The sequence below is a fragment of the Mixophyes fleayi genome, chromosome 12 (genome assembly GCF_038048845.1).
Source record: "Mixophyes fleayi isolate aMixFle1 chromosome 12, aMixFle1.hap1, whole genome shotgun sequence".
Lineage (NCBI taxonomy): Eukaryota > Metazoa > Chordata > Amphibia > Anura > Limnodynastidae > Mixophyes > Mixophyes fleayi.
In genome coordinates, this window is record NC_134413.1 from 49,983,236 (window position 1) to 50,009,580 (window position 26,345).

General features: G+C 44.4%; 1 protein-coding gene across 1 annotated transcript in view; it reads left to right on the top strand.

Annotated features, from left to right (window-relative positions):
* The window catches only part of BUB1B (BUB1 mitotic checkpoint serine/threonine kinase B), a 130,924-nt gene extending 104,792 nt beyond the window's left edge, over nt 1-26,132 (top strand). Inside the window, exons 21-24 of the mRNA XM_075191908.1 lie at nt 4,929-5,071; nt 10,600-10,768; nt 24,565-24,671; nt 25,526-26,132. Coding sequence (XP_075048009.1) covers nt 4,929-5,071; nt 10,600-10,768; nt 24,565-24,671; nt 25,526-25,637 — 531 coding nt within the window. The 3' untranslated portion in view covers nt 25,638-26,132. The remainder of the gene's footprint in view (nt 1-4,928; nt 5,072-10,599; nt 10,769-24,564; nt 24,672-25,525) is intronic.
* The last annotated feature ends 213 nt before the right edge of the window (nt 26,133-26,345 follow it).

A 26,345-nucleotide genomic window follows, 5' to 3' on the forward strand; every position in this document is an offset into this window, starting at 1 on the left:
TCCACGGAGTTAGCTGTGGCCTCTGCGGTTAGTCCCGCTGTAATGGAACAGACGGCCCTTCCAATAAGTTTGGGAATGCCTGTTACCGCCGGAGCATCGCAAATGGCGGTGGCAGGTCCATCATCCCTGGTCACAAATCCAGGCTCTACCTCTGGAGAACCAGCTTGTTCCTTATCATTGGTCAGAAGCCTGTATAGGTTAAACAGGTTGCTTGAATCTCAAAGATCTGGACTTTCAAGTAATAGGCTTCGTTCTACAAATCCTCTTCTATCCCCCTCTGATTCTGAAGGGTTTTCAGAAGAGGAGGGCAAACCCATTTTTGACTCAGACTCGGCACATATCACAGACCCGGAGGAATCCTCAAAAAATCAAGGTATTGATGATCTAGTTTTTGCAGTGAGGCAAGCTTTGGACCTTAGAGATTTGGAGGAACCTAAATCTTCGGATCAAGGTCTTTTCAAGAAAGATAGAAAACACGCTATCCGTTTTCCACCATCTGTGAAATGAAGAGATATCGCAGAGGGAGCCTGGAAACAACTGGAACGGAAGTTTACGATTCCTAAGAGATTCCTCTCCCTGTACCCACTTCAGGAAGAGGATCTTGCTCGCTGGGAACAGATCCCTAAGGTTGATACTCCGGTGGCTCGTTTAGCCCGCCACACTACGCTTCCGGTTACTGGTACTGCATCCCTGCAGCACCCCACAGACCACAAGGTCGAGGCTCCTTTAAAATCAATCTTTGTTGCAGCTGGTTCCACTTTCAGACCCATGTTTTCTTCGGCATAGATTGCCAGAGGAATGGAAGCATAGGCAGAACAATTGGCTTGTGGTTTACAAGATTCAGAATTACTTCCCCTTGCCTTGCATTTAAAGGAAGCTTCTGGGTATTTATATGAGGCAGCCCAAAATGCAGCCTTTATTTCCTCCTCTATACAGGCTTCAGCGGTGTCGGCAAGAAGGACTTTATGGTTAAGGTCCTGGGATGCGGATTCAGAGTCTAAGAAATCCCTTGAGATGTTGCCTTATTCAGCAACTACTTTGTTTGGCCCAGAATTGGACAGTAAAATTTCCCAATCTACAGGTGGGAAAAGCACTTTTCTGCCATTGAATGTTTCTAAGGCAAGGCCTCCCCGATTTGGCTCCTTTCGGCAGTCCTTTGGCTGAGGTCAGTCGACCTAGGGGCAGGCCAACTAGTACTAGGGGACAATCATACAGAGGCAGGTACTCATTCTCTTTGAGACGCCCATCTGCTAAAGTTCGGGAAAAAACGGCATCCTGACTGCCACCCACCCCTTCTTGTGGACCAAAGGACCCGGGGGCACTTTGTATTGATTGTGTCGCAGGGTCACTCGCTAAGCAGGCCCAGTCTATTGTAGTTCCGATACCAGAGGAACCGGCATGGGTTACTTCCCTAGCCCAGATTCTTACGAAATTGTAAGTTCATTGATTGTTCTGAGAGCAATGGATAGTGTCCTCCCAAGACATTTGGATTTGCGGGATTATGACGAGAGGGTACATGATAGACCTGTTAGATCCAGACCCATGTCGCTTCTTTGCAACCTTGTTACCCTGAGATCCAGAAAGAAAGCAGGCGATGCAGATATGTGTCTTCTTTTCTTTCTGCAGGAGTCATTTGCAAAGTACCAGACAGCCAAAAAAGACAAGGTTTTTATTCAAACCTGTTTTTTGTCTCGACGCCAGATGGATTTTTCCGACCCATTTTAAATTTAAAAAGCTAAATGTGCACCTAATGGTGGCCAAATTTCACACGGAGTCCCTCAGATCAGTAATCAACGGTCTAGAGGAAAACAAGTTCTTAGCGTCAATAGACATGAAGGGCGCTTACCTTCATGTCTCTATATGGAAGGGACATCAATCTCTTCTAAGATTTACGGTGGGGTTAACCCACTATCCGTTTCGTGCTCTCCCCTTCGGCCTTTCCACAGCTTCAAGAGTGTTCACAAAGATGATGTCTGTGATGGCGGCATACCTTTGTTCCAGAGGAGTTAAAATAGTCCCATATTTAGATGACCTCCTCATCAAAGCCACATCAGCAGTTTTGTTACAACAGCACCTGGTTTCTCGAGAGCCACGGATGGTTAATAAACCTAAAGAAATCTCAATTGACCCCCTGCCAGCGGATGACCTTCTGGTAGCTCATCATGGACACCAGGGAACAAAAGGTGTTCCTGCCGGAGGAGAAGGCCAGGTCCTTACAAGAGATCGCTTCACAGGTCTTGGCCACTGCCAGTCCAACTATTTATTTATGCATGCGTCTCTTAGGGAAAATGGTGGCAACCTTCGAGACTATTCCCTTCGGGTACATTCCCGCTGCTTCCAGTGGGATCTCTTAACAAAATGGTCAGGCTCTCACCTGCAGTTGGAACGCCAGAAGATCCGTTTGTCCTTCAAAGCAAAAATGTCTCTTCAGTGGTGGCTAGTTCAGGATCATCTGGCAGTGGGCAGATCCTTTGTTCCGAGGTCTTGGGTCATAGTGACCACAGACGCCAGCTTGAAGGGATGGGGGGGTCCATGGTTCTTCATCTTTGGCTTCAGGGTCTGTGGTCAACTCGGGAGTCTTCCCTGTCTATCAACATACTGGAATTGAAGGCCATGCTGTTAGCCCTTCGAGGTGCCTAGGACTCTCTTCGGGGGTTTTCAGGTCAGGATTCAATCCGATAATGCCACGGCAGTGGCTTATGTCAACAGACAGGGAGGAACCAGAGGTGCAGGTGCTATGGAAATGGCAGCGCAGATCTTCGCTGAGACTACAGGGACATTTTGTTCCGCGCAGGTGGTGTTCCTCCCAGGTATCCTGAACTGGGGAGCCGATTATCTAAGCTGTCATGCGATTATGCCAGGGTAGTGGTCACTCCATCCGGAGGTCTTCCATTCTCTGATCCAGAAATGGGGTCTACCGGATCTGGATCTCATGGCATCCAGGCACAACAGGAAGGTCCCAAGATTCTGCGCAAGGGCAAGAGACCCCTTGGCAGTTGCCGTCGACGTCATGGAGCTTCCGGTTGGGATATCATTTCCCCCCCCCCCCATGATCCACTGCATTCTCAGACGAGTGAGACAAGGGGACTACTAGTAATACTGGTGGCCCATGCCTGGCCGCGTCAAGTGTGGAACCCAGACATAATCTCGATGGCAGTAGATCAAGGAGTGGGTCTACCACTCCGAGACGACCTTCTTCTTCAAGGCCCTTTCCGTCATCAGGACTTGCCTCGGCTGACTTTAACAGCATGGCTGTTGAAGCCAGCCTTTGGCGGTCTAGAGGTTTCTCTCCTAGAGTCTTAAATACGCTGTTACGAGCTCGTAAGCCAGTTTCGGCTCGTATCTACCACCGTATGTGGCGCACTTATATCAAATGGTGTGAGAATCGCCTTTGTCATACTTAAACTTTTCGTCTTTCACGGTTTCTAGCTTTCCTTCAAGATGGCCTTGATGCAGGTCTCGGATTGGGTTCCTTAAAAATGCAGATTTCAGCTTTGTCGGTTTTCTTTCATCTCCGATTGGCAGATATACCAGATATTAAGACTTTTCTACAAATAGTCTTACATATCCAGCCTCCTTATGCTCCGCCCACGACACCATGGGATATCAACCTGGTGCTTGATATGCTTCAGCGTCCTCCTTTTGAACCTTTACAGTCAGCTGATTTAAGGCTCTGCACATGGAAAGTAAATTTTCTCTTGGCGATTGCCTCTGCTCACAGAGTGTCAGGGTTGGGAGCTCTTTCTTGTCTAGAACCATATTTGGTTTTTCACAAGGACAGAGTGGTTCTACGGACTATTCCTTCGTTTGTTCCCAAAGATGGTTTTGGCTTTTCACATGAACCAAGAGATTGTGGTTCCAGTATTTCAGGTGGGGACATCTGCCTCCGACCAGTATTCAATGGAGAGTTTAGATTTTGCCAGGGCTCTTAAAATTTATGTTAAGAGGACCGCACAAATTCATTGCACGGATTCCTTATTTATCCCTTTTGATTCACATAAGAGGCTGGCCAGCTTCGAAGCAATCTATTGCAAGATGGATTACTTCGACCATTAAGCAGGCTTATATCAGGGCTAACCAGCCTGTGCCAGGTAGACTTACTGCCCATGCCACCCAGTCGGCAGTGTCTTGGGCAGCTAGAGATGGGGCCTCAGCGGACCAACTTCGCAGAGCAGCCACCTGGTCCTCGGTCCATACTTTTACAAAATTCTACCAATTTAATGTCTTTGCGTCTTCGCGTCTTCGGACGCCAATTTTGGCCATCGTGCTCTACGTGCCAGCCTTTTAGAGAGGTCCCACCCTTACGGGGGCTGCTTTAGAACATCCCCATGGTAGCAGTTTCCACCAGATAGGATGATAGAGAAAAGAGGATTTTTATACTTATGATAAATCCATTTCTCTGATTCCATCTGGGGGACACTGTGATCCCTAACTTCTGCTATATGTTCTTGGTTGATTGGCCTATTTTCCTTGGGGCTTTATAATTAAACTGAGGCTACATGGTTTGGTAGAGGGGAGGGGACTGTCATCATGGAAGCATTTAACAAAGTTAAATAGCCAAGTGCCAACTCCCCAAGCTTCCCTCCACAACCCATGGTAGCAGTGTCCCCCAGATGGAATTAGAGAAACGGATTTATCGTAAGTATAATAATCCTTTTTTCTCCTATTACAATAGGACTCTGTTGGACTCAGAGCCGAGTGGCAAGTAAAAACAGCCGGGTGGAGCACCCAGGAAATAGATGCTGGGGAGAACACTGAATATGATAAACAAACAATGCTAGAACATGACAAACTTTCTCATTTCAATATAGCGCTAGTGCTGTAAACGAAATATTGGGAACGCTCTAATTATAATTCTTGTAAATAGTTTCTGTTGACAATCTCGGACAGTCCTATAATATAACAATATTATCTTTCTCTACCACTAGGACATCCTTCGGGACACCGAGACTACAGTTGAGCAAATAATCATCCTGCTTACCTACAACTTGTTGAGCCTTGTAGAGAAACTCCACACCGTAGAGATTGTCCATGGAGATTTGAGACCAGAGACTCTTATATTGGATGATAGGTCAGTACCTCTTTATTCAAAACAATAGTATGGAGCCAAGAAGATTTTACTGACTTATATCAGATACATTTCATCATACGATTGGTCGGATATTCTATATACAATAAAGATATATTTTATTCTCCCTTGAAGGCTGTATTTAATATAGGTGATCTTTCTTTAGCATCTTTCCTGAGGGCAGTCTTCTCAAAACCAGGCAGCCTGACTACATGTAGAAATTTCACCAAAAATACTTCAATTACAGGAAGTGCCTCAGGCCATTTAAATGTGACACTGTGGAGAGGTCCCTCTCTGTCCGTGACTGCAGTATCCCCTCAGGTTTGTATTTATCACAGCGAGCTCAGTAGTCAGATGCTCTAGGTATTCTGGTTAGCCTTTTGACGTTTTTGTTTTTTGGATGTGCATCTTTTTTAATTTATTTTTAATTATTTTTTTTATGTCAAATATCTGTCAGATGCAGATGTTAAGTTTCCAAAAGGAGCAATAATTTTATTATTCCTCCTATTAAGTTTTTAACGATAAATGAAGGGGAAAGACATGTCTGCTATTAAAACTAATCTCTAGAATTACTCTTACTGACATGATATAAGAGGAGTAATTTCATTTGAATTTTATCATCAAAATTAAGGAGTAATGGTCACAGGACCTTCAACATTTTTTATTTATTTATTTATTTTTTGTTTTACTACATGGTACACACAGAGCAAAACAATAACACAGGACATAGTGACAGATCCATTTTAAAATATAATTTATATATTATTGTAAACATGAATGCCAGCTTACATTGGCTCAATTTCAGTGTTTCTAACAATGCTGAATAGCATCGTACCTCTTTTAGACTCCTTTTTTTGTTTCTGTTGCGGGAGAAATGTTTTGAGGTTCTTCAGGTCAAATATCAGCTTGAAAGAACAAATCCATTTGAGAACCAGGAAGAAGTTTGAAATAAAAACTTTGACTCCTGTTTTGACTCGGGACAGGGCGGATGAGTTTCACTTCCAGCAGCCCGTGAATGGTCAAACGGAATGTATTCCTTGTATATGTGAACCTGTAAGGAAATCCTTATTCAACAAAGCTCTGAAAAGAATATCCCTTGTTGATGCTATGTATTCTGGGATTGGTCATGGTGTGTGAAGATGAGCTTCAACAGACTTCCATGCCCCTGGTTCCCAAACAGAAAGCAGTGGTAATTACCACTGTCTGAATTTCCATAAGGATGGATACAAATTTCTACTTTTGGGCTGTGCTGGTTCAAGAAAGCGGTCTGGAACCTAGCGATCTCTTGCGATCCAAATAAACTCTCTTCTAATGTATTTCGAAAAAGAGAGTAAAACTCTGCATGCTATGGCCAATTTGGACAAGAGTTTGGCTGCTATCTAGGCGGGATCAAGGACTGTGCCCTCACTGTAGGACAATAATATTAGACATGCTCTTCCCTTGGTGTACTATTTTGCAGTCTCTCCAGCAGTTTTAACACCTAGGTGAAGGTTGCCTTTGCCATCCAAGTGGTAATGGAAGTGAAGGATGCACAGCTGTAGAGGATTCCTACAAATCCAGATTTCCTTGTGAAAAAGAGCAAAGGGTTCCAAGATTTCCATTCTTCTGACACCAAGGGGCATATTCAATTCTTTTGCATTTCTGCGGTGTTAAAACTATTACCGTTATTACGGTAATAGTAAGCTGGATTTCAGCTCGCGGCTCAGGGAGCAGCATGCTCACTTTATACTTTCTTTGAATTAGTCACCTCGTTTATCGACTGAAAAATCTGTAATGTTTGGACGCTTTAAAGTATCCGGTCCATTTTCTGCATCCTTCATCAGAATAAGTAGGTGGGAAATGAGATTCAGTGTTTATGCAAGGCCCACTCTTGCCCACACATTGTATGGAGGGTTTTTTCTCCTGCAGGTGCCGTCTGGGACCTGGGACTGCGGACTAGCACATGTAATGCAAAGGAGTGTTCCGTAGGTAATTTATCACATTTGTTAGACCACCACGGTTGGGAGCCTTGTGCTCCTCATCTTAGATGTGGAATCCTGAGAATCGGACATGCCCACAACTAGAAAGGGAAATTGCTGAATTGATACTGCCCTCTATACATAAAATCTGGAACAACTCTACTTGCCACCTGCTAGATTAGATACAGAGAGCAAGGTTAGAAAACAATAAATTGTTCCCTGAAACGCGAGGTGATCCTGGGAGAGCCAGTTCTAATCAGCTGACACCATTTTGTCTCCTAAGGATTCTGGTCTGATGAGTTGTCGCAAACCTGTTACTATACAGACTGCTGTGGGATGCTGAAGCAAGTCTGGAGGCTGTGTAATACTGGAGCGTCTGGGAGTAGGCTGTGGAGCATTAGATTTTTATGTGCTATAGACACCCTGGCAACACACACAATGTTATTCCAGAGTTCCTGCTATTTGCTGCTCTTTGTTATGTGTGCAGGAACTAATTGGTCATCCACTCTCCAAGATTGTGACTGCCATCTTAAAATTCCAACATGGCTGCGCTTTTCCCTGGATTAGAAAGTTGTGGTGCATTATGGTGCTAAAAAATGTCCCCCTTTCAAGTCTGGACCTTCGGGGGAGGGGGTCTGTGGACTGTTGGGTTTTAGATTGGAAGAGTGGCACGATGGTATGATTCCTCTTTCATCCTTGGTGGTCAGGGATTCAATTAACATGTGGCTCACAACGGGAGCATAGGTTGCGGTGAGAGATTGCAGTGATGGGAGTAGGTAGATGGAGGGGGCTGTTGAGGCTTTTCCTCCCACCCTAAAAATTAAATTAAATCTACCACTGTGTTTTACAATGTTTTTTTAATCGAGTTATCGGTGCTGTAAACACCGACACACTCTAATCCTACAGAATGATTTCTATAGTGAACAGAGCGACAAAGAAAAAATAACTACTTACCAGTAAAAGGACACTCTGACAGTCCGAAGAGAGGACATTGCTACTGTTGCAAATTACGTCACTTACATGCTCAACTTGCAAATTTCTGAATTTAAAGCGCAAAAGTATTCACTTTACTTTAGGGGTTGGGGTAAGGGTTAATGTTTACAATTAGGGCTTAGGAATAAAATTCATATTAACCTGCTCCATGGGTTGCTGCTTTAAAAAAAAAACACGCATGACGTTATTTGCAACAGTCGCGATGGCCTCTCTTCAGATTTGATTTACAGTGTGTCTTTTTACTGGTAAGTAGTTATATTTTCTTTGTCGCTCTGTTCACTATAGGAATAATTCTGTTGGATTAAAGCGTGTCGGTGTTTACAGCACTGATAACTCGTATTACACCCGTAGAGCAATGGCAGAAATCCCTGAGCACACCTGTGCAAGAAAGCAGAAAAAATATCCTGAGGTTGGAGGGAGTAGAATAAATCTGTTCTGCCTGACATTCATGTATGTATGACATAAATGCAAGAACACATGTTTCAAACCCAACAAAAATACATCACCATTCTAATTGTTGTCCCCTCTCAATCCTTACTGTACCCACACCAACCCAAATGACTTGTGCACTTGACTGCTTTTTATCCATGTGTAGTCGCCATATACTATCAAAGGGAAAAACCTTTTATAAATTGAAATGTATACCTTAGTTCAAGGCCAGGCCTGGCCAACATGTGGCTCTCTAGATGTTGTGAAACTTCAAGTCCCAGCATGCCCTGACAGCAATCGACTGGCTATCTACGCAATCTATGAATTAATTTGGGAGAATCTATAATGGAAAAGGATTTGGGAGTGCTCGTAGACAGTAGACTTAGCAATAGTGCTCAATGTCAAGCAGCAGCTGCAAGGGCAAACAAAGTATTGGCATGCATAAAAAGGGGCATAGATGCAAGGGAAGACAGTGTAATTTTTCCACTGTATAAATCGTTGGTAAGACCTCATCTTGAATATGCAGTACAGTTCTGGGCACCACTCTATAAAAAAGATAATTTGGAACTAGAAAGGGTTCAGAGAAGGGCGACAAAATTGATAAAGGGTATGGAGTCATTAAGTTATGAGGAAAGGTTAGCCAGTTTAGGCATGTTTACTTTAGAAAAGAGGCGTCTAAGGGGAGATATGATTACTATGTACAAATACATTAGGGGTCAATACGGAGAGCTTTCATGGGAACTTTTTACCCCAAGGACCATACACAGGACACGTGGTCATCCCCTAAGGTTAGAGGAGAGGAAATTTCACAACCAGCAAAGGAAGGGGTTCTTTACAGTAAGGGCAGTCAAGATATGGAATTCATTGCCAGGGAAGGTTGTGATGGCAGATTCAATAGATATGTTTAAGAAAGGGTTAGACAATTTTTTAGCGGAAAGGTGTATCCATGGATACGACCGTTAATTTAAAATAAAGGATAGTAGTGGATATAGGGTAAAAATTGGATTTCAATATTGAGTCTGGGGGATTTTCAAAATTAAAACAGATGGGCGGTTGCCTACTCTGGATTAATTTCAAATATAAGTGCAGGATCGCAGGAGATCCAAAATAGGTTGAACTTCATGGACTGGTGTCTTTTTTTCAACCTCATCAACTATGTTACTATGTTACTGCCAAAGCATGTTGAGGCTTGTAGTTTCATAACACCTGAAGAGCCACAGGTTGGCCAGGCCTGTTCTAGGCCCTGTAAATGCGTCTCACCTTTAAGTAGATTACATATATTTAGTATCCCTGTATTCAGGAGAACATATCTATTTTTTAAATGCACAGGAAAATATTTGGCCGTCAAACCACAAGTGAAACTGACTTTGGAAAGAATTATGATAAAATGCATTTTCCCTTTTATCTAAGGCCAATACAATTAAAATATATATTGGGTCAAACATAACCCTTGGCTCTTCTGATGACAAAATGTATTTTGGATTTTTAAAATAAATAATAAGCCTAGCGAGACTAATTTTTGCAATGCATTTTGACTGGTCATAAAGTTGTAAAAGCTAGGCTGTACAGTTTGTTTATTTGGGTTGGATAAAGTTGCTCTCTAATGCCTTTGCTCTTTAGTGCTCGAGCCGGGGATTCACAGTACCACCCCACACCAAGGCCATTCCATTCAATGTGTGGTGATTGACACCCATGTAAGTCACTACTATAGTTATTGTAGGAAGGAGCACAGGAGACGTGTTGCCCTGTGTCTATCATTTACTGCAGCATGACCACTGACCAGAGAGCTTGACAAGGTGAAGAGGCATGTTGGGAGACAGTAGGGAAGGTAAGAACCTAGTATCTGCCGTCCCAAGGATGGAACTGCTTATAATGAGGTTCTCGCCTTACCTCATTGGAGGAACATCCCTGCTTAGACCCACAGTTGTTCTGTCTAGCCTGAGCTCTGCTAATTCAGTCTTTGAAAGCCAAGCTTTCAAAGCTATCACTAACTAAAGAACTGACTGCTGTGCAAGGCTCTTGCCCTGCATACACAGCGATTCCAAATAAATATAACTGGAAAACACCTTTTTACAATATTGACATATTAAGCATTGAATAAAGACTGTTTTGTATTTGTTGCGAGATGTAATATTTATTCTTCATCAACAGGATTTTCGACCTATCTTCTAACACTGAGATGAACAGTTGTTTGAAGTTGATAGACTTCTCTCACAGCATGGACATGCGGCTATGTCCCACACTGACAGCAAGAACTTTTCCAATAGCACAAACTGAACATGGGCAGCAGATTCTGGGTAACCGAACCTCCCCTTACCAGGTAAATAGAAAAATTGCAAATCTTCAGAGACTAGTGGCCAAAATTAGGTGGATTTTAGCCACTAGTGGATTCAAATTCTTGTTTCAAAATAAACCTGTCTCTAAATTCAGGCTTAGAATATTCTAAGAAAAATATATTGTATATGTATGTATATGGAATCTGTTATCTGCGATATTATGTGACAGGTGTTTCCAATAAGGATGCAATTTTATGGACCAAGCCTAAAATACAAACAAGTTCCCTGACTTTCCCCACACTGCACTTAGAGGAGAGCTTTAATAAGAAGAGGAATGCTAAGTAACTTTAGGAAGAGGTATTTTGTTGCATTATAATATTTTGGGTAAGGCGTTTTATATCAAATTTCCTATTTTCATTTATTGTCCTACAAAGTAATTACCCTCTGAACTAGTACACAGGAGGATCCCTTTAAGATAAAGGAGCACCATGATTATAATAACATACATATGTAAGGTTAGAAGAGCAAAATGTATACATTGGCACACAGTAGTTTGTAACAGCCATTAAAGAAAATATCTTTGAATGAAAGGTGAGCAGTGAATCCCACATAGCGGAAAGAGTAAGCAAGAATAATATTGCATGCTAATGTCTAAGGACACTCAATTCTCTCCCATGTGAATAGGATCGAGTAAGCTTCCAACCCACCCCTTTAGTCAGATGGGATGGAGGCATGTACACCCCTTGGTTGGGAGTAGCCAATTCAGAATGTGAAACTGCCAAAAGAGTTGGGGGAGCCAAATGGGAAGGCACCACACACGAGAGCAAGAGAGGGAAAGAAAGTGACCAAAATATTGAACAGAGTGAATAAGAGGAGCGTTGGCCACAAACAGCCTGGTGGCAGAGCAGAAAGTAAGAGGAGGGAATAGGTGAGCTTAAATTCAGGGGGATAGAAAGATACTAGCACATAGTGGAGAAAGGCAGTAAGGGAAGCAGTGAGAATTGCAAGTAGCAAACAGACTAGAGCAGCGGTTCCCAAAGTCTGCGCCGCGGCTCCCAGGGGTGCCGCGGGCCAGTCATAGAAAAAAAAAAACACAGAAGCTTACCAATCCGCCGGGCGCCAGGACCCAGCAGCCTCCTCTCTCCTGCAGCTGTCACTGAATATCGACGTCAGTAACAAGCTACTGCAGAGAGAGAGGCTGCTGGGTCCCGGCGCCCCGGCGGATTGGTAAGTTTCTGTGCTCTTCTTTTTTTTTTTTTTTTCTATGACTGGCCCGCGGCAGAGGAGTGTGAGGGATCGTGACAGCTGTGCAGGGAGGGGGACAGCGGTGCAGGGAGGGGGACAGCGGTGCAGAGGGGGCAGTGTGAGAGAGGGCAGAGTGTCTGGATGTAGAGGGGGCATTCTTGCATGTAACTAACTAAGTATTTCTGTCCTGTCCTAAATACTTATTACAATTTTTTGACCCAACTACCTCTAAAACAGGACTGCTCAATAATTATTTTGGAGGGGTGCCTTGAAAAAGTTTGGAGACTCTAAGGGTGCTGCGAACTGCAAAAGTTTGGGAACCACTGGACTAGAGTGAGCTGACCGTATAAGGCAATAAGGGGGGCAGAAGGAAAGCAGAAAGTTCAGTTGATAGCAGGAGCACATAGAGATACAGAGGACAGCAGGGAGAGGACTGAATAAGGGGAATTTAAAAGCATGGTGAAAGGAGAAGTGAATTATGTAAAAGAGAAAAAAAAATGTGTTACAGTAATCTGTAAATTATAGGGACAAGTTTATTCACTAGAATCACTAGTGTTAACAAGTATTCCAAAACTCTAGCCAAGAGAATTGCATCACGCCTTTGCTGCTGTTGATGAATCTATGGTGACAAACAAAGACTAAAGAGCCACAAATACCAGTAGCAGAACAACCTACTAATTTTACAGGATAAGTGATCTTGAAAAGGATTAAATACTCAAACTGTATTTATTAGATTCTCAATGACAAGTTTGTATATTGCTTTATATAAGTGTTGAATAGTAGTTGTGATAACATTGATTAGTTTATTTGTGCGATTTGAGATTTTAATATATGGTGGTATTAATAGTGTAATAGTACAACTGTTCAGATTTCATTTCACTTACACTACCATTTGGGGGACACTGCTCACTTTGGCGTATAGAGGGCGCTGTGTGGAGTAAGGCACTAAAGATCTGACTAGCCTGCTCCCCTTCCCTCTATGCCCTCCGGCCATTATTAGTATTTTTAATAGTGTCTATTATTATTATTATTAATATTTATTTATAAGGCGCTACAAGGCATCCGCAGCGCCGTACAGAGACAAACAAAATCACAATACAATGGGAGACAGCACAGTACAGTAAACACAGCAACTCAGTACGCTCAATGCACAGCTAGAGAGGGCGGGGAAAGGGGAGGGAGGATCCGAAAATGACGGGGCCCAAGAAGGGGGGCGCGGAAGACAGGGAGACCCCCAGGGGGGAGGAGGGAGCGAAAGTGGACGTGGGGTGGAGGACCTTTGAGGAGGAGGGTTAAATAGCTGGAGAGCAGAGTTAGAAGTGGTGGAAACAGGAGGAGAGATGGCCCTGCTCAGAGGAGCGTACAATCTAAGGGGAGGGGTGGACAGACAGAGAGACGCAGGGGAGAGAGGGAGAGTAGGGGGACAGAGGCAGAAGATAAGGTAGGAAGTTAAGTGGGAGACAGAAAGGCTTTAAGAAAAAGGTGGGTTTTTAGGGCCCGTTTGAAGCCGGACAGATTAGGGGAAGTTCTGATGGAGGGAGGGAGCTTGTTCCAGTGGAGGGGGGCAGCGCGGGCGAAGTCTTGGATACGCGCGTGGGAGGAGGTTATAAGGGGGGAAGAGAGGCGACGGTCAGAGGCAGAACGGAGAGGGCGGGATGGAGCATGAATAGAGAGGAGGGTGGAAATGTAGGGCGCAGTGGAGTTGGCGAGGGCCTTGTAGGTGAGTGTGAGGAGCTTAAAGAGGATTCTGAAGGGGAATGGGAGCCAGTGAAGGGCTAGGTAGAGGGGGGAGACAAAAGAGGAGCGGCGAGAGAGGAAAATAAGCCTAGCTGCAGCGTTAAGGACGGATCGAAGGGGATCGAGATGAGAGTGGGGGAGGCCAGTGAGGAGGAGGTTGCAGTAGTCCAGGCGGGAGATGATCAGAGAGTGGATAAGGCATTTGGTGGCATTTGGTCTACAGGGTAGGGCACGTTTTTAGTTTAGCCTTTTTTATTTTCCTGTTTTGATTTAAAATGGGTTATTTTAATCAAGTTGAGTGGCGGTCAATGATGAACGTCGCTATTAGCAGTGAGGGAGCGAGCCTAAGGTACGTGCTGCTTCTTTATAAGACTCCACTAATAGTGCAAGGGATTTCTTAAATCCATCTATTTAGCATCTGGAGCCTCACTGCGCCCAAACACGGCAGCAACCTGGGTCACTAAAGCAATTAAGAAATAGGCTTTCGCTCTGAGTGAAGGTATTCAGGCGGTACTTCCTAGAGACGACTTGTTCTCTTTGGCAGACCATATAAAGGAGGCTGCCGAATTTTTGGGAGAAGCGGTTATAGATGCTGTTCAGCGATTGTCACATACATCTTCCTTAGCTATTACGGCGAGATGTACACTTTGGCTGAGATCTTGGGAGTAGGACTCTGAATCCAAGAGAGACCTGGAGATTTGTCCCATATGATAGTCTATCTTTTTGGTCAACCATTAGAGAAGTTTTATTGCTCAGGCCACGTTGGGGCTGGGTGCTTTTTTCTTCCAGTGGCCGCTTCCAAACCTAAATTGAGATGTTTTCAGTTCTTTCGACAGGTGGCATGAGCCAAGGGTGTGCCCCCACGAGGTCAGCCTTCCCGTTCCTCGGGATGGAGGTAGCCAGAGAGTTAGGCAGGCTTGATCGGGATGCCATCCCACGAACAAGCCTGAGGAGAAACCATCAGCATGACTCTCTAGCCCCCCCTCTGGGGTCTACAGTGGTGGGAGTTCGCTTGCTGAGATCGGTGACTTTGCTCAACCAGAGACACCTGGATGAAGGGGGTGGTCTCGATGGGGTACATTTTGGATCTGGTAGGTGCAGGGCCCAGAAGGTTCAGGTCAACTCCCCTGCCCAGAGATGAGGTCCGGAGGTTGGCCTGGCCCTCTTTGGAGCTGTCGGGAATCTGGTGGCTTTGGGTGTAGTTATCCCAGTCCCAGAAAAGGAAAGAAGTCTGGGATATTATTTACAGTTTTTTCTGATTACAAAAGACAGATTTGTTGTACCGTTCAATTCTCAATCTCTGAGATCTCAACACCCACTTGAAGTTGCCAAGTATTTGGATGGAATCCATCCATTCAGTCATACCTCAATGGCGAAGGACGAGTGTTTGGCGTTCTTAGACATCAAGGATGCGTACTTTTTTTTTTTTTTTTATGTCCCGATTTTGGTCAGGCCACCAAAAGTTCCTCAGGTTTGCAGTGGACAAGATCATTTTCAGTTCCGGGCTCTTCCCTTTTGGATTAGACACAGCAGGAGACTCTTTACCAAAATAAAGGCTGCAATTCTTCACCTACGAGGGGTAAAGCTGATTCCCTATCTAGACAATCTGTTGATAAAGGCAGATTCGGAGGATCTCCTTCGAGACCACCTGCGCTTGACAGCGGAAATGTTGCTCGACAGACTGGATTTTTTGATATTTAGAATCCAGCAACGGACACCTTCTCAACACATGGTGTTTCTAGGGCTTCTGTTCGACATCAGGTGTCAGAGGTTGTTTTTACCTCTGGGGAAAATTCCAACATTGCAGACCCAAATGAAAAAATTAAAGTACTGACACCTTCTTGAGAACCAGCAGAGTATAAAGCTAATGGGCCGCATGGTGTCTTGTTACGAGGCGGTGCAGTGGGGACAATTTCACTCTCTGACCTTTTTCCAATGAGACAGAACTGCCATTTGAAGAGGCAGACACCCGGTTGGTAGCTCAGTTGTTTTGTTTGTCAGCTTCTACTCTGCTTTCCCTGCTATGGTGGTTGAACATCAACTACCTCAACAAAGGTGTCCGTTTTCAATTCCTCATTGGATTGTGGTGAAAACGGATGCTAGTCTCTCGGGTTGGGGTGTGGTTTTCCTAAATCTGAGATTACAGGGGACTTGGATCCTGGAGGAAGCGTGTTTACCAATCAATGTACTCGAACTAAGGGCAGTGTTCAATGCCCTAGTCCAGGCATAGTCTCTACTCCAGAACACATCAGTACGGATCCAGTCTGACAACGCCACAGCTGTAGCCTACATAAACCACCAGGGAGGTACCAGAAGCTCCTTGGTTATGAAAGAAGTCCCCTGCATCATGAAGTAGGTGGATCAGAGGGTTCAGGCCATTTCTGCAGTCTTTCTCCCAGGAGTGACCAGTTGGGAAGCGGATTATCTAAGTCGTCATTAAATCCACCCAGGGGAATGGTCACTTCACCCGGATGTGTTCATTTCTGGCTGGCCACACCTGCTGACCAGTTGGTTGTTCCATCTGAAAGCCATCAAGTTTACCCAAGTGGCCAGATATGGTGTGTGGACGTGGAATCCGCAGGCTTTTCAGTTGGATGACATGACCGCTCTTTGGGACTTCCTATTAGAGTACAAGATTTAGCCCCAATCCCAATGTTATGGCGAGTGTTGAAAAAGGTAAGGCACAAACAAGTGCCAAATATTCTTTTGGCTCCAGGTTGGCCAAGAAGGTCGTGGTACGTTGATCTTCTCACAATGTCCGTGAATCCTCCTTGGCGGCTGCCATGCAAGGCGGATCTTCTAAGTCCTGTTGCGTTCTTTCACCAGAACCTCAATCAATTTGCTTTAATGGCGTGGATGTTGAAACCCTGATACTTTTAAAAAGAATGGTTTATAATAAAGTTATTCAGACTATGCTTCAGGCGAGGAAGACGTAGTCTTCTAAGAATTATAATCGTGTCCGGAAGTCGTACATTGCTTGGTGTGAGATCCATAAGTTGTCAACGGGTTATTTACATTTGGAAATGTTGTTGGCTTTCCTACAAGATGGCTTGGATAAGGGTTTGCGGCTTGCTTTCCTTAAAGAGCAGATTTCAGCCTTATCCATATATTTTCAGAAACGTTTGGCTCTTTTCCGAATGACCAAATTTTTTTTAATTTTCTTTTACAAGGTGTTATACATGCCCAGCCCCCGTTTCTCTCCAGTAGCTCCGTGGTATCTCTATTTAATTCTTTTGGCTTTGCAGAAATCTGTTTGAACCCTTAGTCGGTTTCTTTGAAACTTCTGACCTGGTAGTTAGCCTTTTTTGTTGGCTATGCCCCGCTGACAGAGAGGTAAGAAGCGCTTCTCACAGCGGGAATCAGTCTGCAAGAGACTCTCCCCGCTGATGCAGGACGGGCGCTGCCATTAGGCAGAGAGCGCCTTTACTGCTGAGGTTCCCCGGAAGCCAGCTGGAGTATACCAAGTTCCTCCTCCCATCGGGATGGCAGTGAATTCTTGAGGATGGCGCGCTTTGAATAGCGCTAGCGGGCAACACATTCTAACAGGTTTTCCCCTAATATAAGAGAGAGGGCAAAACGCTGTTAAAGTAAACACAGAAGAACCACCAGTGGAAGGGGAATGTGTTTAAGGAACACCGCTTCCCCCCCCCCCCCCCCCCCCCAACTCAGTGAGCACGTGGAAGATCCCTTTTGGCGCCAAAGTTTAAAAGGAGGACATATGCAACAGTCATTTGGAGAGAAGTGCACTGTTGACACATATCTTCCACGCTAAGTATCACTTTGTTTCTTCTGTGTATGCATGTGTATTATAAGACTATGAGGTGTTGAGAGAACTGTGTTTAAGGAAAACTATAAAGTTCTCCAAACCTGTCTTATTTAATCAGAAATACTATGATATGTTAAATAACCTAGTCTGTATTTTCTGATAAAGGTTGTGGAAGTGTTTGGGTGTGCCAAACATATTGTCTGTTCCAAATGTAATGCTAAATGGGCCCAGGTGTTCTGTGCTAATTGCAGTCATTACTGAAAAACCTGCTGCAGCCTTTCAGCTTGACTAATTATACCTTATACTCTCTATATAGAGGAAAAGGAACAGAAATACTATCTTTTGACTGGTTCATAGATAAATATGTACCTGTATTTTGCGGTGTGGTAGCAAAATGTGAGAAAGATAAAGCAACAGGATTTCACCTAAGTAGAAGGGGGAAATCACTGTTAGCAGAGACACAGAAGGAGATTCCAGTGGTAGGGGAATGTGTTGAGAAGCACCTCTTCCCCTCCCCCGCTGAGTGATCACGTGGAAGATCCCTTTTTGGCGCCAAGCTTTAAAAGGAGGACAGTTGCAGCAGTCATTTGAAGAGAGGTGCACTGTTGACACATATCTTCCCCGCTGAGTATCACTTTTCTTCTGTGTGTATGTGTGTGCATGTGTAGACGTGTATATTATAAGACAATGATGTGTTGAGAGAACTGTTTATGAGAAAACTATAAAGTTTTCCAAGCCTGTCTTATTCAAATCAGAAATACTATGATATGTTAATATAACCTAATCTGTATTTTCTGATAAATTGGAGAAGTGTTTGTGAATTTTGAAACGTGATTTAGTTTTTCTTATCTTGTGATGGCAGATAAAAGCAAAACACGTACCAAACATGTCTGTTCAAAATGTAATGTTAAACTAACAAGTGAACGGCTGGATCAGGGGAGCCTGCACTGTGCAGCCTGCACTGTGGCTCCTGTGAAACAGCCTATAGACACCTCCACCATAACGGTAGATCATCCTGAGTGGGCAGCTGCCTTAACACAGGGAGTTTATACCCTTGTAAATCTGTTATCTAAACCAGTTGAGATCCCAGCTACATCTGTGGTTTCTCAGGGTATAACAGTAGGAATGACAGATGAGTCATTTTCCCCAGGGGTCGGTGTATTTCCCTCCCCAGCCCTCCCGGGGGTTTCCCAGATGGGAGAGGTGGGTTGGTCAGCGGTGGCTAAAAGCCTGGACCGGCTTACCCATCTACTGGAGAACCCCAGACACAAGCGTAGTGTTAAAAGATGTAGACTAACAGCTAAAGCGCTGTGGTCAGTGTCAGACTCTGAGAGTTCCTCAGAGGAGGAGGGGGAATTGTTGGACGATTCAGATGTGTCCATTATAGAGTCAGAAGGAAGCTCTAGGCATCGGGGTATGGACGACCTGGTAAGAGCAGTTCGTCAGACCCTGGGGTTTGCTGAAGTAGAGGAGACGAAGTCCTTGGACCGCTCCCTCTTTAAGAAGGCTTCTAAGCAGGTGGTCAGGTTTCCTCCCTCAGTTGAGGGATATTGTAGAGGCCTCTTGGAAATATCCAGATGAAAGGTTCTCTATGCCAAGGAAGTTTGGCGTATTGTATCCCCTTCAGGAGGAGGATATGACCCGTTGGGAACAGGTGGCAAAGGTAGATACACCTGTGGCGAGATTGGTTCGTCAGACTACACTACCTGTACCCGGGTCAGCGACCTTACAGGACGCGACTGACAAGAAATTAGAATCCCTGCTGAAGTCGATCTTCTCGGCCGCCGGTATTCGCCTCAGGCCAGCATTGTCCTCTACCTGGGTAGCTAGGGCCATGGAAGTCTGGGCAGGACAGTTAGAGTCTGCCTTGCAGGATTCAGATTTACTGCCTCTGGCAATGCAGCTAAGGGAGGCAGCAGGCTATGTATATGAAGCGGCCCATAATTCGGCCTCCATAGCTTCGTCTATTTCAGCTACAGCTGTAGTAGCTAGAAGGGAGTTATGGTTAAGGGCTTGGAATGCGGATTCAGAGCTAAACGATCATTAGAATCCATCCCGTATACGGGTGGGATGTTATTTGGTCCAGAATTAGACTCTTGGATTTTACAGGCTTCAAGGGGCAAGAAGACGTCCTTGCCTGTAAATACTCCAAGACCTAGGGCTAGGCCTAGGTTTAGTTCTTTCAGACAGCCTCCTTACGGGGGCAGGTCTGGCAGAGGCCAGACTACCAGTCCAGGGGCCGTGGAATCCAGGAGACAATCCCGTAGGGGAAGGTCATCCTTTGCCCCTGTGGCGCGGAGAGCTTCTTCCGCCAAGCTGCCGGATAGACCAGCAGCATGACTCTGGTTCCAGAGGGTGGGGTGGGAGGACGGCTGCTTGGGTTTGCCCAGCAGCAGACAGGGTCCTCGGTAGAGGAGTAGGTCCAGAATATCGTGATAGAATTCATGGGACCAGCTCACCTCAGGTTTTGAAAAAAATTACCTCGCTGGCTTCTGTCAAATCAGAAAGAGCTCAGGGCTGTTGATTTGCTTCGTTCAGACGAAGCTATACAGGCTTAGAATTTCCAGTAAGGGAAAAGGTTTTAGTCACACCCATTCAGGGTGCTAAGGCTAGACGAGTTGTTCAGTCTATGACCGAACTTCTAGAGTCTGAAAGGGTCACAGAGAATCCCTTGTCTAAGAATGAGTTTCTTGAGACTAGTGAGGGACTTGGTACGCAGCAGAAGGTTGTCTTCACAGGACAAGTTGAGGTCCTAGATGGAGTGGACAGGCAGGATCCTGTCAGACAAGAGGCTGTCAGTAGCCAGGTCTTTGAAGCTGCTGGGAAAGATGGTGACATCTTTCGCGACCTTACCCTGGGCAGGGTCCCACCCCAGAGGAGCATTCCCGTGTTCAAGGTACCAGTGGAGGAGGTAGGTCCTCAGCTGGTGGTTGCTGGACAAGAACCGAACAAAAGACAGGGAAGTCCCAGAGTTCTGCGCAAGAACAAGGGATCCACTGGTAAGGGACATCCTAACAAGGCCTTGGGGCTGCAGGTAAAACCTGCCCTACAGGGTCCCGTAGAGAGAGGACCCTCAGACTCCTGGAACAAAGACAAATAAATATTTGCACGTAGTGAGGGCATTACGTATATATGTTAAGAGATCTGCAAAGATACGTAAGACAGTCTCTATTTGTGTTGTTTGACTTTTCCAAACGGGGATGGCCAGCATCTAAGCAAACTATTGCCAGATGGCTTACCCTGACTATCGGGGAGGCTTATGTCCGTATTAATCTCCCTGTGCCGAAACGTATTGTTGCCCATTCCACCCGGTCGGTTGGGGCGTCTTGGGCGGCTCGTAATGGAGCCACGGCGGACCAGCTGTGCAGTGCAGCCACCTGGTCCTCTGTCCATACCTTTACGAAATTCTACCAATTTAATATATTTGCGTTGGGGGACGCCTCCTTTAGCCGTAGTGTTCTGCGTGCAAGGAGATCAGAGCGGTCCCACCCTTCAGAGGGATTGCTTTTGTAAGTCCCCATGGTTAAGGAGTGTCCCCCAGATGGATGTAAGAGAAAACGGGATTTATACTTACGATAAATCTTTTTCTCTGAGTCCATCTGGGGGACACTCCTTAACCATGGGGTTGAGTCGGGGGGAGGAGTCTGGCACCCAAAGAGTTAACTTTTTTCAGCTGACAGCATATCACCCCTGCCAATTCCCACATACCTCAGTTTGATTACAAAAGCCATTAGGAAGATGTGTCTTGGTTGATTGGCCTATCTTTCTAATGGCTTTTGTAATCAAACTGAGGTATGTGGGAATTGGCAGGGGTGATATGCTGTCAGCTGAAAAAAGTTAACTCTTTGGGTGCCAGACTCCTCCCCCCGACTCAACCCCATGGTTAAGGAGTGTCCCCCAGATGGACTCAGAGAAAAAGATTTATCGTAAGTATAAATCCCGTTTTTTCCGCGCCGCTCATCACAAGCATTTCCACCCATAGGGGCAGCTTTGGGACATCCCCAAAGTGAGCAGTGTCCCCCAACTGGTAGTGCAGGTGAAAATGGGATTTTTGTACTTGCCGTAAAATCTTTCACTAAGCCCAGTTGGGAGACACTGCGCTTCCCACCCTTTGTTCTGACTGTTTTGTTTGTTCTGTTCATTGTGTTTAGCCCTCTCTTGCAGCTTTGTAAATAAATAAACTGATGATAGTGGCTGGAGGGGGCATAGAGGGGAGGGGAGGGGAGCAGGCTAGACAGATCTTTAGTGCCTTACTCCACACAGCGCCCTCTATACCCCAATGTGAGCAGTGTCCCCCCAACTGGGCTTGGTTAAAGAAATTTTAGGGTAAGTACAAAAATCCCATTTTTGTTCCCACATGTTCATCAGCTAACCAAAAATACAAATATAAGATGTAACACTGTTGTAATAAAAGTGTAAAATTATTAAATAAATAAACTCTCTTTTCCCAGCTCAAAGGGGCATATTCAATTGTTAACGAGACTGGTGAAAATCCCGCGCTTGAAAAAAAATAAAAATCCCGCGCTCGTTTTTTCCTGTTCGAGCGCTCGTTTTAAAAAAAACAAAAAACTCCCTCAATTCAATTGTTAACATTGCATTCACCCCCTCGCGCTCTACTATTGGTCCTAGCGAGTTTGAAATGAGTGGTTAAGGCAGCCATTTTAGTATAAAAAATTAATGCAATCAAGAAGGACCCTAGCACTGCACAAGAGAATGGGCCCCCACACTGCAATCAAGAAGGGCCCCAGCACTGCACAAGAGAATGGGCCCCCACACTGCAATCAAGAAGGGCCCCAGTACTGCACAAGAGAATGGGCCCCCACACTGCAATCAAGAAGGGCCCCAGTACTGAACAAGAGAATGGGCCCCCACACTGCAATCAAGAAGGGCCCCAGCACTGCACAAGAGAATGGGCCCCCACACTGCAATCAAGAAGGGCCCCAGTACTGCACAAGAGAATGGGCCCCCACACTGCAATCAAGAAGGGCCCCAGTACTGAACAAGAGAATGGGCCCCCACACTGCAATCAAGAAGGGCCCCAGCACTGCACAAGAGAATGGGCCCCCATACTGCAATCAAGAAGGGCCCCAGTACTGAACAAGAGAATGGGCCCCCACACTGCAATCAAGAAGGGCCCCAGCACTGCACAAGAGAATGGGCCCCCATACTGCAATCAAGAAGGTCCCCAGCACTGCAAATGAGATTGGGCCCCAGCACTGCACAAGAGAATGGGCCCCCATACTGCAATCAAGAAGGGCCCCAGCACTGCAAATGAGATTGGGCCCCAGCACTGCACAAGAGAATGGGCCCCCATACTGCAATCAAGAAGGGCCCCAGCACTGCAAATGAGATTGGGCCCCAGCACTGCACAAGAGAATGGGCCCCCATACTGCAATCAAGAAGGGCCCCAGCACTGCACAAGAGAATGGGCCCCCATACTGCAATCAAGAAGACTTCGCGTAAATGTGTGTGTGTGTGTGTGTGTGTGTAGGTAAAGCATCAGAAAACTGAGGATTTCGTCCATGGTGAGTATTTTTTTTTTTTTTAATAAAAATCTATGGTGTACATGAGGGTGTTTACTGTATTTCTTGGGGTTTTATTATTTTTAATAAAGATTTGTGGTTGGAATGAGGGTGTTGTGCTTTTATTTAACATTTTGCTTTGTGGAACTACAGATCACAGCCAGCCGTGGGTGTAAGCATGTTGGCACTTGTGGTTCTACAAGTGCCAACATGCCCTGGGTGCCATGGGTACGCTGGTGCTTGTAGTTGGACAAGTAGCAGCATGCCCACACTATTTAGGCCAACATGGCTGGCTGGGACATGTAGTTCCACAAATCAAAATTGTGTGTTTTTTTTTTTGTTTTTTTCATACAAAATCCCCATTTATTACCCTACTACCCACAGCCCAGGGGTAGTAGAAAGAGCCCTAGTGCTATCGGCACTGGGCTGGGTGTCCCTAGGGGAGTGGCCCGCTTACATTATTCAGCGGACCACACTCCCTAGGGAATCCAGGCCAGCGCTGAACAGTCCTGTGGGTGTTTAGTCATTATGGCCGTGGGACCCAAACTGCGTTTCCCCCCCCTGCTATAGTGCCTATCACCCCGGCTGGTTTGCCTAGCGCTGGTTCAATTAAAATAGGGGGAACCCTACGCAAAAACACAGCAATAGCCTGCTAGCACTAGGGTTAAGACTAAGCAAACGCTTTTGGTTTTAAAAAATAAATAACATGCTACTTTTCACAATTATGACAGCTGACTAAAGTCAGGCACAAACTCCCCCCCCCCCCCCCCCCCCACAAAAAAAGATTAAAAAAATAAAGTTTAAATATAGGACTGCACCACTAATGTATTTTTTTAAAGGGGGAACCTTGAAAAATTTATTCTGTTATTTTTTTAAAAAAAAAAAATAGTACTTTTCAGTTTTCATGTTATTTTAATGAACTTTTACACCTATTTTTTCAGTTTAATCTCTATTTTTCTTAATTTAAAAAAATTTTTTTTTTTTTGTTTGAGCAGACCAAGGAGGTGCGAGATGAAACAGCAGATTTGCCTGTTTCACCCACAGTGTAAAAAACAATTGAATAGCTTTTTCCGCTGAAGGTTCGCATCCAGCCTATACTTTAACATTGACAAACGTTTGGAGCGCGAGAAGACAGTTTAGGAAAGAAAAAAAAGATTTGAATTGTGCGAGAAGTTTCCTCGCTCGAAAATAAGGAAAAAAAACATTTTTTCTAGGCTTTCTGAACAATTTTAATGTTATGAATAAATGCACAAAACAGAAAATATTTACATATAATTAAAGAGATCATTCAGAGCTGTGTTCAATTGATCAGTTTATGTACCAATATCATGATTGGCACTGAATCATTTTACTTTAACTTTATGGTGGAGGGACACCTCCAGATTACAACAGCTTTTCAAGACAATATTTCAAAGTACTTGTGCGTGATTGTTGTAGTAACTTTATAGATATTTTAATACAAAGTACATTTAGTTACACGGATGTCTAATAATTTCTGCTAAATCTTAAAACTTGTACATAAAACTGCTTCATGAACTCTCAGCATGCACTTACATTCTGCTGCCCTCAGGTGGATCTCCTTGGTATTGCAAACGTGGTGCACTTGACAATTTTCAAAGAGAACCTGCAGATTCACAAAGAGGAGTCAACATGGAAAATCGGCAAAGAAATTCCCAGGTGAATAAGTAAAGACAATAGAAAAAAAAAAATTTTTTAGGTTGAAATGCATCCTAATAGGTAATTTTAAATCAAATCTGTAGTAATGGGAAAGTATTACCATCCCAAGCATTGTCATACTGGAAATAAAATTATGAGTGGATTTAAAGACGCCTAGTTTTTTAAATAATTTTGAAGTGGATCATTAATTCACACATGGGTCCAGACTAAGGTTTTTACAAGCTTAGTTATATTGATGCCACTTATGCTTGAACCACTGGAACAACTGTAGTTGCTATGCTTCCTCCCCCTGTACAGTCTCTCTGTAACCTCCTGACACTACAATCACTCCTCTTCTGTATATGTAAGATTGCTAATTATACGGGAGCTGGGTGGACAGCCACTTGAAATTGAGTCGCTGCTCTGTTGTGAACAACTCCTTCTGTTATTCCAGAGATCAGACACGATAGCACTAGGGATTGGGATAACAAGTTCTAGTTAGCTGGAAGGCCAGATGCCCAAGCAAATAGCTGGGGGATTATTATTTGCTGCTCAGGCCTAGGGTACAAGACTTGGGCAGCTTGTACCTGTACAGCTCACCCTCCATGGTGGCACCTACGTATAATTTACAAATACTAAAATCTTGAATAAGGTGCTTTGTTTTCTATATGTTAACACACAGGAGTTTGATCTTAATGTTTAATACCTTTGAAAAAAGCTACATGGGCTGACAGAGGCAACCTTTTTTTGCAAAATAGAGCACCGATGTAAATGAAAATGAGTTTCTAGAGAAAATGTCTAATCTTGGTTTTCAACTATAAAGTATTTACCAATTATGTATTTTTTTTGTACCAACACTTCCTTGTCTATTCTAGATTGTGGCGTGGAAACCTTTGGAACAATTTCTTTTCAAAGATCCTAAACACAAATTGTGAATCCACAGCATCTGTGCTGAAGGAGCTGAAAGATGAGATGAGAGTTATTTGACAGCTGTTTTCAAGATGAAGTTTTGCAGCCATTTCATCCAGCTGGAATCTTGGCTTTAACTATTTGTGAGAACTACAGCTGCACTTCATAAGAGCAGAGGAGAAAAGTTACACTTTGGGGCCAATTCAATTCGGCCACGTTGTTCTAGGAATAGCGCGGCCTGCCCAGTATTACCATTAGGACAGTAATTTTAACACTGATTTTTGCTCACATCTCTCGGGGCCGCGAGTAAAAAAAATCTGGGTTAATATTACCGTATTAATGGTAGTAACGCAGCGTTAATCCTAGACTAAGGTTGCTGAATTGAATCAGACCAACACACACAGGGGGCCGTCTTCTCATCTAGACAACACAGGATCTGTAATATCTCGCTGGACAAGCAGCCAGAATGTTGTCTTTATTCTGTAGTTAATGTTTATAATATATATAGAATTTGTGTTTTCTTTACTCCCTGACCTGTACATCTATCTTTGCATTAAACATTTTTGGATAATATGAAGTTTTTATTATCTACATGAAATGTACCACATTTCTTTGATTGCACATTACTCTGCTTTTGTTTTCCCTAGCCTAAAGTGCTCTTGTCTATACACAGTGGAGACAGATGGAACATTGCAGAGGTGCTGTGGAAATTCACAGTAAATTTGAAGATTGCATTTTAGTTCCAAGCTTGTAACTTTCTCGTGCATATCATTAGGGAACATTTGC